Source organism: Tursiops truncatus, chromosome 10, assembly GCF_011762595.2.
Source record: "Tursiops truncatus isolate mTurTru1 chromosome 10, mTurTru1.mat.Y, whole genome shotgun sequence".
Taxonomy (NCBI): domain Eukaryota; kingdom Metazoa; phylum Chordata; class Mammalia; order Artiodactyla; family Delphinidae; genus Tursiops; species Tursiops truncatus.
In genome coordinates, this window is record NC_047043.1 from 3,948,920 (window position 1) to 3,961,156 (window position 12,237).

Below are 12,237 nucleotides of genomic sequence, written 5' to 3' on the forward strand. Positions count from 1 at the left end.
GAGGCCCCGCTCACCGAGCTCCTTCGGTTCTGTGCCACACACTTGTGTGCTCTGTCTGCTGGTTCTGCTTGGAGCCGTTCTCCGCAGTCGACACGACTGTTATCCACCTTCCATCCTGAGGCCCAGTGCGGGAACCAGCCGGGGTCACCGGGGGAGGACACGGCACCGCTGGGCGTGGGCCAGGCGCTGGCTCCGAGGCCTGCCCTGTGGCCGCCGCACCGGCCCGCGGAGGCGGCTGAGGCTCACGTCGGCGGAGGGCTTGGGGCGCCCCGGTGTTTGCGGCTGCCCTCGCTGCCTCCTAGCTGACGGCGTCCGCCTCCCTCACTGTTGGAGGCAGGGGTGGGAGAGGGAAGGAGAAGGCCGTGGCTGAACGCGGGACGGGGCCGTGGAACGCTGGCAGGGCAGTGCGACCAGCCTCCTCTAGGCCTGAACGCAGCCTCCCACCCCGGGGTTCGGTGGTTGCATAAGCATTCGTTCAGCAGCTTTTATGCAGCACCTGCCCTATGCCAGACATCGCCCTGGGCACCAGAGGAGCAAAGTGGAGTAACACGGCCGGGTGCCGTCCCGCAGGGGCGCACAGCGCATGCGATGGAGACCAGCGTCTAGGGGACTCGCTGGGGAGATGCAGAGGCGCAGGCCTGCCCAGCGCCCGGCAGGGCAAGTCTCTTTTCTTTTTTTAATAGAACAGCTTTACTGAGATGTAAGTCACGTGTCATACATCCATTTAAAATATTCATCTCAGTGGCTTTCTAACATTCACCACTATCCCATTCCAGACATGCTCACTACCTTCAAGAGAAACCCCATCCTCGTTAATAGTCACTCCACTTTCCACCAACCCCTCAGCCCAGGGCGGTTATGATCTGCTTCCTGTCTGTATGGAATTGCCTACTCTGGACGTTTCATATAGTGGAATCATATAATACGTGGTCTTCTGCGTCTGGCGTCTTTCACTGAGTGTGATGTTTTCAAAGTCCATCTGGGTTGTAGCATTAGAACTTCATTTCTTCTTATGGCTGAATAATATTCCGTGTAGAGGTAGCTTGTTTATCCAGTCATCATTTGAAGGACGTTGGCATTATTTCCACTGTTTGGCTGTCGAGAAGAATGCTGCTTGCGCATTCATGCACAAGTCTGTGTGGACAGACGCTCTCATTTCTCTTGAGCGTATGCCTACTGGAGGGACCGCTGGATCACAGGGTGACTGTGCGTCAGGGTCTGAAGAACTGCCGTGTTTAACTTTCAGAGGCTCCTCCGGCTCTTTCCCAGCGGCTGCACCATTTTACATCCCCGCCAGCCACGCGTGAGGGTTCTTATTTCTCCATATCTTCTCCAACACTCGCTATTTTCTGTCTTTTTGATTGTAGCCGTCTTAGCTAGTGCAAAGTGGCATCTCACTGCGGTTTCGATTTGCATTTTCCCTGCTGGCTAATGACGTTGAGCACCTTTTCATGCACTTCCAGCTGTTTGCATGTCTTCTTGGGAGAATTCTATTCAGATCCTTTGTGCATTTTTGATCAGATTATGTCTTTTTATTGTTGAGTTGTAGGAGTTCTTTATATATTCTAGATACGAGTCCCCTGTCAGTATAGGATTGGCAAATATTTTCTCCCATTCTGTAAGTTACCTTTTCATTTTCTTAATGGTGTCCTTTGAAGCACAAAAGTTTCTAATTTTGATGAAGCCCAACTCATCCATTTTTTCTTTTGTCACCTGTGCTTTTGGTGTCATACCTAAGGAAGCTTTGCCTGGCCCAGGGTCATGAAGATGGACTCTCGTGTTTTTTTCTAAGACTGTTATAGTTTTAGGTCTTACGTTTAAGTGTGTGACCTATTTTGAGTTAATTTTGTCTGCTGTAAGGAAAGGGCCAACTTCGTTCTGTCCTGCATGAGGACACAGAGGCGTCCCAGCACCGCTTGTTGAAAAGACATTTCCCCATCGCATGGCCTTGGGGCGGGAAGAGGTGGAAGCGCTGCCCCCTTCATCGGGGGACCTCAGGGCAGCACCCAGGGCCCATCCCAGGCGCGGCCACTGAGTAGAGCCACTGGCCGGAGCTGGAAAAGCAAGGAGGGCAGGGCGGACGTTTGTTTTCTCCCTTGTCTCGGGCAGGCGGTGGGGTGTCGGGTGGGGCGACAGGGCCGGCGGTGTGGAACCAGGGGTCCCGAGGAGCCCCCTAAGGACCGGCTTCCTCCCCCCGCCACTCAGAGGTACCTTCTTCTCTTACCTGGATCCACAAGGGGACTGAAACGCGAATAGGCCTGTGAGGCACAGTCCTCCCCCTTCCTGGAGGCGGCGAGCAGGGGAAGGTGACCAGCCCCGGGCGGAGGAGGAAAGAGAGCAGATCAGGGAGGCTGGGACACCCTGCTCAGCGAGGGGCCTGGCGGCAAGATGGGCGGAGAGGGAGCAGGGAGCCCCACCGAGAGCAAGTCCACGAAGTGTCCCGAGTCCCCGAGAAGCACGGACGCGGGCCCTGTGGCACCTGTGGGGAACGGCGGGCCTCCCAGGGCATACGGAGCGCCCGACCCCACCAGAGGCCCCTGTTCAAGGCTCTAGCTCTCCTGCAGGCCCCGGGCGGCCTCCCGCTGGGCAGCGGGCGCGTGGCGCGTGTGTTGATGTCCCTGGGGCTCTGCCTGGGACCCACTCGTCTGCTCCAGCTTCTCCACCTGCAGCGAGGCAGGCAGGGCTGGCTCTCCCAGGAAGGGGGCTGGAAAGGAGGAATTTGGTGGCTTGAAGGAGAGAAACAGAAGTGCCCGGAGAGGGGAGGACCAGGCCGGCTGGCCAGGGCCCCGGGGGCTTCCTGATGAGCTGCTGTGTACCCGTGTGTCTCAGCAGCTGCCACGCAGTAGAAGCCTTAGTGCTGTCGGGACCCCATGTTCCAGAATCACCCAGCTGTCCCATGGCAGCCAGGCCGGCAGCCGCCTGGTAGAACCAGGGTTAGAGGGACTGTCTGCCCGGCACAGAGATGGCACGATTGTCCTATGCTCCCCACGGCCTGCAGGGGGCGCGCTTGGTCCCTAACCGCTCTGCTTGTCAGGGTCCGCCTCGGAGCCCAGGGCCCCCGCCCAGCTGCTGAATCAGGGCCGGCCCAGGAAATCGATTTGCAAGAAGCTTCCCTCCCAACGGATGCACTCAGTCCAAGGGGACCCAGCGGTCAGCGTTCCTGTCACTGGCTCCTCTGTAAGGGACACGCCGGCCGTCAGCAGGGGTGCACCTCTGTAGCGCCCCATCGGTGGCCCTGTGTCCTCCTCAGCTTTCACCACTGCTTCTGCAGGAGACATGCCTGCCCCCCACTCACCTGCCTTTCTCTCCCGTTCTCCAGGACACACAGGACCAGCCACTGCTACCGCATCACCTACCGCCACATGGAGCGCACGATGTCGCAGAGAGAGGTCGGGCGCGTCCACCAGGCCGTGCAGGAGGCGGCCGTGCGGCTGCTGGGCGTCGAGGGCAGGTTTTGACGTCGCCACCTCCCCGGCCGCGGCCCTCCCAGGGCCCCGGGTTTGCTGAACCAAAGAGAAAAAGATACTGTTTGTGGGCGGAGGCATCCGTCATCTTGTGATAAATGGGTCAGTTTCAGGACTTTCAGAAGATAAAGGATTGCTCTTGAGAAGCTGTTGACATAGCATGTGTCTTTTATTTGGGAAAAGTGGGGGGAAGGAGCAATAATACGAGAGTTACCTTCTCTTCCTTTTAGAAATGCTTTGCCCGTTGGCGCTCGGCGCAGTTAATTGGTCCCCGGGTTCTGTTAAAGTGTAAACAGCAGACGTGATTTCCTACCTGACAGGCTCTTGCCCCCGTGTAATGAGCGGAGCCACACAGAGGGACACACTCCAGACCGTAGAAGCTTTTCTCAGTCGGCTCCCGTTCCTTTCTCCCTCCTTCTTCTGTTCTGCAAAGGGCAGGCTGCAGACAGCGTGCAGATGAAATGCCAGGGATCCCTCAGAGGTGGAGGGAGTCACATCTCTGAGCGAGCAGGGTTTTACTTCCTTTTCACAAAGTGGGGCTTGGAGCCGGGGCTCTGGCCCCAGGGTGTGGACAAAGCTGCCTCCGCCCCCACCCCCCACCCCCAGAGGAGAGAGCGCGCCCCGGGGCTGGGTGGCACCCGGCACTGCAGGGCCAGGTCCTTGAAGCCCCGGAGAGTTTGTTTCCTAATGGAAGGCCTCTGCTTCCGGAGACGACCTTTATGGAGGAATACGGGGCTTTGATGTTCCCCTTTTGCCATCGCGAGCGCTTTGTGGTCTGCCTGCTTCCCTCCTGGCCAGTTTTCATAATCAGATTCCGTCCCCGGTGTGATGCTGGAGGCTGATGGAGGCCCGTCTGAGCGCTGGGATAAATATTTGATGAGCGCGGCCATTAGCAGCCCGCGGTGTGAGGGTGGGCAGCTGCTCCAACAGGAAGGAGCGGCTGCAATGTCATTTCACCCTCTTACCCAGGCGGACGTGTCCCTTGGATTTTCAAGGGAATGAGAGCCGCATCCCAGCCTCGCCAAGCTGCTGTCCAGGGTCCTGGGGCCACAGGCGCTGTTCCCGGAGAGGAGGGGTCTAATGCAGAGCGTGATTGGGAATCTCTTCTCCAGGAGCATTTGCTAGCAGACCGTTCCTGATCCAGCCCGGGGCTGCATTTCCAGAGACCGCTTTTATCCCCAAGACCCCTTAGGCATTCGCGGAAATCCTGGCGTAACACCCAGAAGACGTGGCACGGCCCCTCGGCCCACGCCCTGAGCGCGCATCTGTCAGATGCCGAGCGCTGTGCTAGGGCCTGGGGGCAGTGCTGACATTGGGGGGGGGGGGGGCTCGCAGAGGGCTTTGCTGAACGTTCCTCTCGACACTCCATGAGATATAGTCAGCCTTCCCCTAAATTTTCCTGTGAGGCCGGAGGAGTCTCGGGCCCTAACCAGGAGCGCACCCGAGCCTGCTGCCTCCCAACGAAGACCCTGTAGCTAGACGGACTCGGGTGCGTTGCCAGGTCTGCGCCTCCCCCCTGCTCCCGGGACCCGTGTTCTGCGAGCCCCCAGCCGCGCGGGCTCGTGCGAGCCCCGCCTCCGCTCTGGGTGTTGGCGCTCGTGCCACAGGTGGGCCCGCCCACCAGGGGGCCGAGGGGACATCCAGCTCTTCACTTTTCTCATGGGACTCCCGCAGGAGAATAAAGAGTGAAGAAGAAAAAAATAGGCAAGATAATGGAAGCCCTGAGATGAACAGCACTCTGCAGCTCGGTGACAGACGAGTCTGTGTAAATAGAGCGTGGTGGCCAACACCAGTGTCACCCGCCGGGAGGCGCCCTCCCGTCCTCCGTGAAGCCGGGACAGGAATCTGCCTGCTGCAGAGGCTGGTCAGGTGTAGAACCCGGAACCTAAGAAGCTGCCGGTGACATCTGCTCTGGCGACGGACATCGGGAACCGGCTGGGGAAGGGATGACCCCCGCACAGTGGCTCTCCCTACCCCATGTCTCAGCGGCCACATGGGGTCCTCTGTCCCCACGTCAGCTGTCCGGTCTCCGTGACGACCGTCATCGCTTGGACGGTGCTCGGCGGCTGCCAGGCAGGCCCTCCGTATGCATCCGCAGGGCACAGTAGAGGGAGGACACGTAACGGCGATGGTGGGGTTGACAGTGGCCGAGCCCCGCCCCCCGGGTGTCCCGGGCACAGCGCACTGCGTGTGCTCAGCCACCTGAGTCTGGGCCGCTGTTCCATGTGCGATAGATGAGCCAGGAAAAGGTGGACTGGGCCCAGCATGCCCTCCTTCCATCCTCACGACCCCGGTGGTCCCGTTCTTCCCTTCACCCTCCAGGAGTGAGATCAACGTGCTCGGGGAGGTGCCACAAAGCCAGGGCTGGAGGAGGCCTCTCTGACGTCCAAGCCTGTGCTCTTCACGTTGCCCCCAGCTACGCCCCCTGCACTTGCCCGGGCGCTCGGCCTACGATAGGCAGGGTGGGGATTCACTCTGGACACCGCAAGGCAGAGGGGCCACCGCCGCGCTGCGGACATCACCACCGGGACAGTGGCAGCACCACTGCCCAGCCCCGGGACCCTCTCCACAGGTGCTGGGGCATGTGACATGGGCCCACAGGGCCAGCCGTGGGTTCGGTACCAAAACCGTTGGAAAGTCCTCTATCATCCGACGCTTCAAGTGGTCAATAGAGTTACACTTGCTGCTTCAGGACGGCAGGTCAGATTCAGGGCCACAGTCAGCTGGAAAGGTCAGCTGCTGAGTGACAGGAAAGTCCAGAACTGAACAATTTAAGACCCTGCGAGGGTAGTGCGTGCTCCCAGGAGGCTGCGTCCCAGCTCCCGGGAAGGTGGGGCAGCAGGAGGAAAGTTCTTCTTGCCCTCGGTGACCAGTTACTCGAGATCCTAGTGGCTCTGGTCTCCTAGATGGGCGTCTACAAAAGCCAACAACAGCAACACACACACCCAAAGCCGGTGCCCTGTTCGAAGGCAGGGGCTACAGACACTTGTACAGGCAGGAGACTGCCCGGCTCGGGCCCCTTGTCTGGCCCATTCCCAAGTCTGGGGCTGGTCTGGGGCGGGCGGATCAGGTGCCTCATGGAGCACTGGACCGAGCCTGAGGCTGAGCTTAGATCAGGCCCAAACCTGGCTCTGCCATGGTGAGTCACTTAGCATCCCTGAGGCTAAGCGTCCTCCGCTCTGCGATGGAGGTGACGACCCTCTCCTCCGTCCAGGGACCGAGTGTGGACGGCTCAGCAAGGAGGAAGAAGATTGTGTGTAAAACTCTTAAGCATCTCATTTTAGCCTCACACAGACTCTGAAACTTAACCACAGCACGTCCACCTAGGAGTTAAGGACATGAGGCCAAGGACCAGGCCCAGGGTCCTCCCATGAGCGGGAAATTGACTAGGATTTAAGGCCCGCTCTCTGTAAGACCAAAGCCCGCGGTCTTCCTGCCGTGCCCTGTGTCTGCCAAGAAACGACACAGATGAGAACACAGTGGCCGTGCCTCGCCCTTTGCAGTCTCAGGTGTGAGATGAGGGGCGCCCTCCACAGCCTTTGCTCCCCAAGTGCAGGCCCGCACGTGCACATGTGTTTGTCTGTTCGGACACAAGACTCAAAGAGGGCTTGGCCTGCACACACTTCCAAAGGATGTGGGGAGACCAGGCCGCATTGAGTTAAACAGGAGACTTCAAGGAGGGCACGTGAGGCTGGTTAAACTACAAGGATCGATCCAAGGAGGAAATCAGTTTAACCAGTGGGCTCAACACTAAAGCCGCGCGTCCCAGCTGTGTCCCGGCTACACCCTGGGCTGTTGGAGCCCTCGGGCAGGACGGGTGCCCGGGGCTGTGTGCCGACCATGGCCTGCTGGCTGTGTAGTCGCCCTTCTCTCCCAAACAAGGAGGGCTTTCAGGACGCAGGTGTGTGAGACTGGCATTATTACAGAGGAAACTTTGCGATCTATTTTTAACGGCTTCGAATCCACTGAGTGACTCGTTTGAAGTCATCTATATTTTATTACTAATAAGAAACAACTAGGATGCGAAGCAAGTCAATGGAAAAAGGAAAGTCTTTCCGACAGGTGTGCTGGAGCAGCTGGGTCCCCGTGTAAATCAACCCCGATGCCACACGTCACACAAAAATTAATTCAAGACGGAGCCTAAATATAAAAGCCCAAACCTTCCTAGCAGCCTTAGAGAAGAAAATGTAAAGGACTATCTTTGTGACCTTGGGTGGAGGCAGTGACTGCCTAGAGAGGACACAGAAAGAGCTAGTAAAGAAAAAACAATGATCAACTGGACTTTTCCAAGATTTAAAACATCTGCTCTTTGAAACACGTCATTAAGAAAATGAATAGGGGGACTTCCCTGGCGGCCCAGTGGTTAAGAATCTGCCCTTCCACTGTAGGGGGCACAGGTTCGATCCCTGGTCAGGAGCTAAGATCCTGCATGCCGCGCGGTATGGCCAGAAAAGAAAAAAAAAAAAAGAATAGACAAACCACAGATTGGGAGAAAATATCGTGACACGTATATTCAACAAAGGATTTATATCCAGAATATACAAAGAATTCCTACAATTCGATAATAATTTTTTAAAAAAATCTTTTGAAAAATGGGGAAAAGTCCTATAATTCAGTAATTTTTAAAAAAAGCTTTTTAAAAAATGAACAAGTACTTGACAAAAAAAAAGATTTATACATGGCCAATAAGTTGGAAAGATGCTCAACATTATTAGTCATCAGGGCAGTGCTTTCAGGAAGCTGCAGAGCAGCCGGAACTCATCTGTAGGGGCTAAAAGCAGATCAGAGGTCGCCTGGGCCTGGGAAGAGATTGATGGAAAGGGGCCCACGGGAATGTTCTCTATCTTGATAGACATGCAGTTTACGTGGACGGGTGCATTTGTCAAAACTCATCAAACTGTATGCTTTAAAATCTGTGCCTTTCGCGGTGCGTAAACTATACCACAAGGAAGAGACAAATGACACGTGCTGCATCTCACACTTCCACGCATCTCACAGCACCACGGCTGCAAAGTGGAGACAGCAGCTCGGCGCCGAGGGCGCAGGCATAGAGATGGGTGTAGAAGGGGCTCGGGGACTCTGCGGGCAAGATCATTCTTGAGTCGACCACACACCTGGGGCAGGCAGCTCTCTCCAAGGAGAGTGGCCACACGGGGGAGGGGACAGGGTGCAGCTGCAGGAACAATCATGTGAGATGGCGATTCCAGTCACTCGGGGGTTGTGATGAGGGTTGAATGGATTGAAGAGGGCAACACTCTCAGTTTTTAGCACGATATACTGACCATTACAAGTGAATCCGTATTTTTCTTAAAAACCCACGTTGGGAAAACGTTCTGGAGTTAGAAGGTGGGGATGATTGTTTGACTGTCTGAATACATGAAAATTCACTGAACTGTGTGCTTTGAAAGGGTGAATTTTATAGGATGATAATTATATCTCAATAAAGCTGTTATAAAAAATGTTAAACATGCATTCACTATATGACCCGGCAACCCCTTCCTAAGGTGTTTCCCAAGAGAAATGAAGCACAGGATGTTACTGAGTTGGGTGAACAAGGAAACCCAGGCAGAGGTGAAGGCAGCTCAGTCTGCCGTCCTCTCCTTCCCAGGGGTTTGGCCCCAGAGAGCTGGGCCAGAGTGAGGCCTGGCGTACGTGCGGATGCTGTTAAGCTGGGGTGTTCCTCCGTCCGCCTCTCCATGGGGGAGGGGCCGCTGGTACCTGACCTCCTCAGGAAGGCTCAGTGGACCTGCCCCCTGCTCTGTAACGTGTGGTTTCCCCACCAGGAGCACGAGAAATGCAGAGTCCCAGGCCCCTTCCTGGACCTGCTGAATGAGAGCCTGCATTTATCCAGGTCCCAGATGATCCGTGTGTGTGTGTGTGTGTGTGTCACGTCCAGAGATGCTCTGAGCTGGAGCCGTGCGCTCCTTAGCCAGGAGGATTGAGGCTTCGCCAGGCTGCACACGTCCCCCTTAGATCCTCGGGGCCCTGTTACGATTGAACGGGCGTCCATCCTTCAAAAGGGACCTTGAAGTCCTACCCCAGCACCTCCAGGGCGAGACCCCATTTAGAGACGGGGTCCATGGAGACGCAATGATTAAGATTCCCACGATGCCTGGTGTCCTTATAAGAAGACAGCCATGTGAAGACAGACCACCGGAAGCTAAGAGAGGCAAGGAGGGACCCCCTACAGGAATCAGAGGGCGCATGGCCTGCCGATGGCTCTGGAGATGTGAGAGAATACTTCCTGTTGTTTTAGGCCACCCGGTCTGTGGGCGCCCTAGGAAGCAAATAGGGATCCCAAGACAGAGGGAGCAACCTCTTGTCCTTAGGACTCTGAAAAGACGGCCCCGCACGTGGCCGCGGAGGGAACCCCTAGTAAATGGGGGCTGCCGTGTCTTTGGGTGGAGGGAGGCCTTCAAGCCTCACCTTCCCAGGAGGCTCGGTCTCTCTCAGCCTCAGTGCACCGGCCGGGCAGCCCCTTGGGCAGAACATCCGGAGGGCAGCGGTGTCCGAACTGGTAGCTCGGCCTCAGGGCCCAGAACCCACAGCTGAGACGCAGGGGAGCCTCCCAGCTGGCTCTGAACTGAGGCGAAGCCAGCCAGGCCGGGCCCGGCTGCACAGAGAGGGCCCGCGGGTGTGGATGCCCTTGACACCAGTGGCCAGAGGGGAGCGGTTCCCAGGTGCTCTCCCCGGTAGAGACAGGCTCCTGGGCCGCCCAGGGATCTGCCCCTCGGGGCAGGAGGAAGTGCAGGGCCCGACCGGCTCTCACTGCAGGGCCCCAGCGCAGGCTGTGCCCCGGGCCCTGCGGGCAGGGCGTCCCAGGCGGAGCTGCGAGGGGCTCTCACTGGGCCCCCAGCCAGGCACCTCTCCGTTCCGCCCAGGCGAGGGCGGTCCGGATGGTCACGGGGGAGTTGGAGCTCGTCCAGATAACACCTGCAGCCCTTTCTGGTTCGCCCGCCCTGCGAGGCCTCGGCCTGGGCAAGCAGCCCCTCCCTCCTCTCCTCCCCTCCCCCCTGCCCCTCTGGCCTGGATTAATTCAGACCCAGGTGATGAGAATGAAGCCGCGGCCCCGCCAGAGGGAAGCGTGTTGGGTCTGTTCACAGCCTCACCCCTTGGATGAGGGCTCAGCGCCTGGCAAATGGCCGCTCCCCAGCAAGGGCCGCGGCCAGCGCTCACGTCGCTGTGTGTCACTCACCGCACGGGCCGGGCGGGCGGCAGGGCCTCCTCGCGGCACGGGGAGGCTGGCTACCTGAGCTCCTCTGTCCCCACGGGCAGAGCCCGGCCGAGGGAGAGGAAGCAGGGCCGGCCTCCCTGAAGCGGGCCCCGGGGCTGGCCGGCTCTGAGGTCACGCTGCGCTGTCCCAGTCTGGGTGCCCGCACGCAGGTGACCGGCCTCTTCTGTGCCGGCCCCTCCAGCAGGCTCTCGGCAGCGTTCACTGGCTGTTCAACCCAGGCCGGGAGAGTCTGTTCACTCTTGGACTGATGCCGTGTGTGGGCCTCAGGACCTGAAAAATACTGTTGAATGGGGTCACTTAAAGCACGTTTTCAAGAAAACACAGGAGGTTTAGCAAAATGGTTAAAAACTTGGGTTTTGGAGCCAGGCAGAGGTAAGCTCAAATGTGGGCTCCTCGAGAACACCTCTTGGCCTTGCGGTGCACATCTGCAGGATGGGACAGTCCGTGTTGCAAGGACTACGTGACACCACGTATGGGAAAGCTGCTAGCATGGGGCCTGGTAAGTAGACAGTGAAAGGGAAAAAGGAGATCTGGTTGTGGGTTCAGAGAAGGCCACACTCCCAGCTAAAGGGATTGCAAGGTCTGGGAAGCTTCTGGAAAAATGTAGTGTCACATGGCGCTATCCTGGAAGGTCTGGACTCAAAGGAACCTTAGAGATTGTTTGTCCGGTGGCTCCATTTTAGAGATGAATTGCTGAGGCCCAGAGAAGTAAAATGACTTGTATTAGTTGGATGAAGAACAAATGGAGACTGACTAGACAATTCTCTCATTGTACAACAAGTCTGGAGGAGGCAGGGCTGGTTCCGTGGTCCAGTGTCGTCACTGAGACCCCAGCCTCTTCCTCCTGCTCTGCCAGCTGCAGCAGGTGGGCGATGTCTTCCCCTCATGGCTACAACATGGCTGCAAGAGCACCAACCAGCATATCTCCACACAGCCTCCAAGAGCAGGAATGGAGAGGGCAAGGGATCTCAGTTTCTCCTCACAAATTTCTTTTTCTCATAGAGAAAACATTTCTCAGCCTTCCCTTCAAGTCTCATTGGCCAGGAGTGGTTCACAGGCCCACACTCCAGCTTTTTTAAGACCTGGGAAAGGAAGTGTCTGTCATTTCCAGCCTCTATTGTAGGAAAAGAGGCTCTACCAAAAAAATAAGGGGGATGGGGATGCTATTTCATAGGCAACCAACAGCGTCTCCCAGACTGGCCCAAAGTCATCCAGCTACTTGCCAGCCAGACCCCTGCAGGGCCCAGGATAGAACACTTGGCTCCAGGCCCAGCATCGTTTCCAGATGTCTCCTCCTGTATTTTGCTGCCTCCTTGGTAAGCAAGGCCTTTAGAAATGGCGTGCAGTGAAGGGCCCTGTGAAGGGCAGCTAGTCTCTGGCCAGAGGACTAGGGAAGCTGAAGCTTGGAGTCCAAACTGAGCAGAGCGCTTGGAGGCCGGGCCGGGGAAGCAGAGGGAGCCGCTCAGCCCGGAACTTCCCCAGGCTTCCTTCCCACTGGGCCCGCCCCTCAAGACCCTTCTGCCTGGACATTTGTCGAAG

General features: G+C 57.4%; 1 protein-coding gene across 6 annotated transcripts in view; it reads left to right on the forward strand.

The window, feature by feature from the left end:
- FARS2 (phenylalanyl-tRNA synthetase 2, mitochondrial) overlaps positions 1 to 12,237 on the forward strand; it is a 458,205-nt gene that overhangs the window by 380,442 nt on the left and 65,526 nt on the right. For 2 of the 6 annotated variants that reach the window (XM_033863788.2, XM_033863789.2), the window contains one exon: positions 3,320 to 3,610. The exons of the other annotated variants lie outside the window; for them this stretch is intronic. In XM_033863788.2, the coding sequence (XP_033719679.2) occupies positions 3,320 to 3,458 (139 nt within the window). In that variant the 3' untranslated portion in view covers positions 3,459 to 3,610. Of the gene's footprint in view, positions 1 to 3,319; positions 3,611 to 12,237 lie in introns of those variants that run through there. 6 annotated transcript variants of the gene reach the window in all.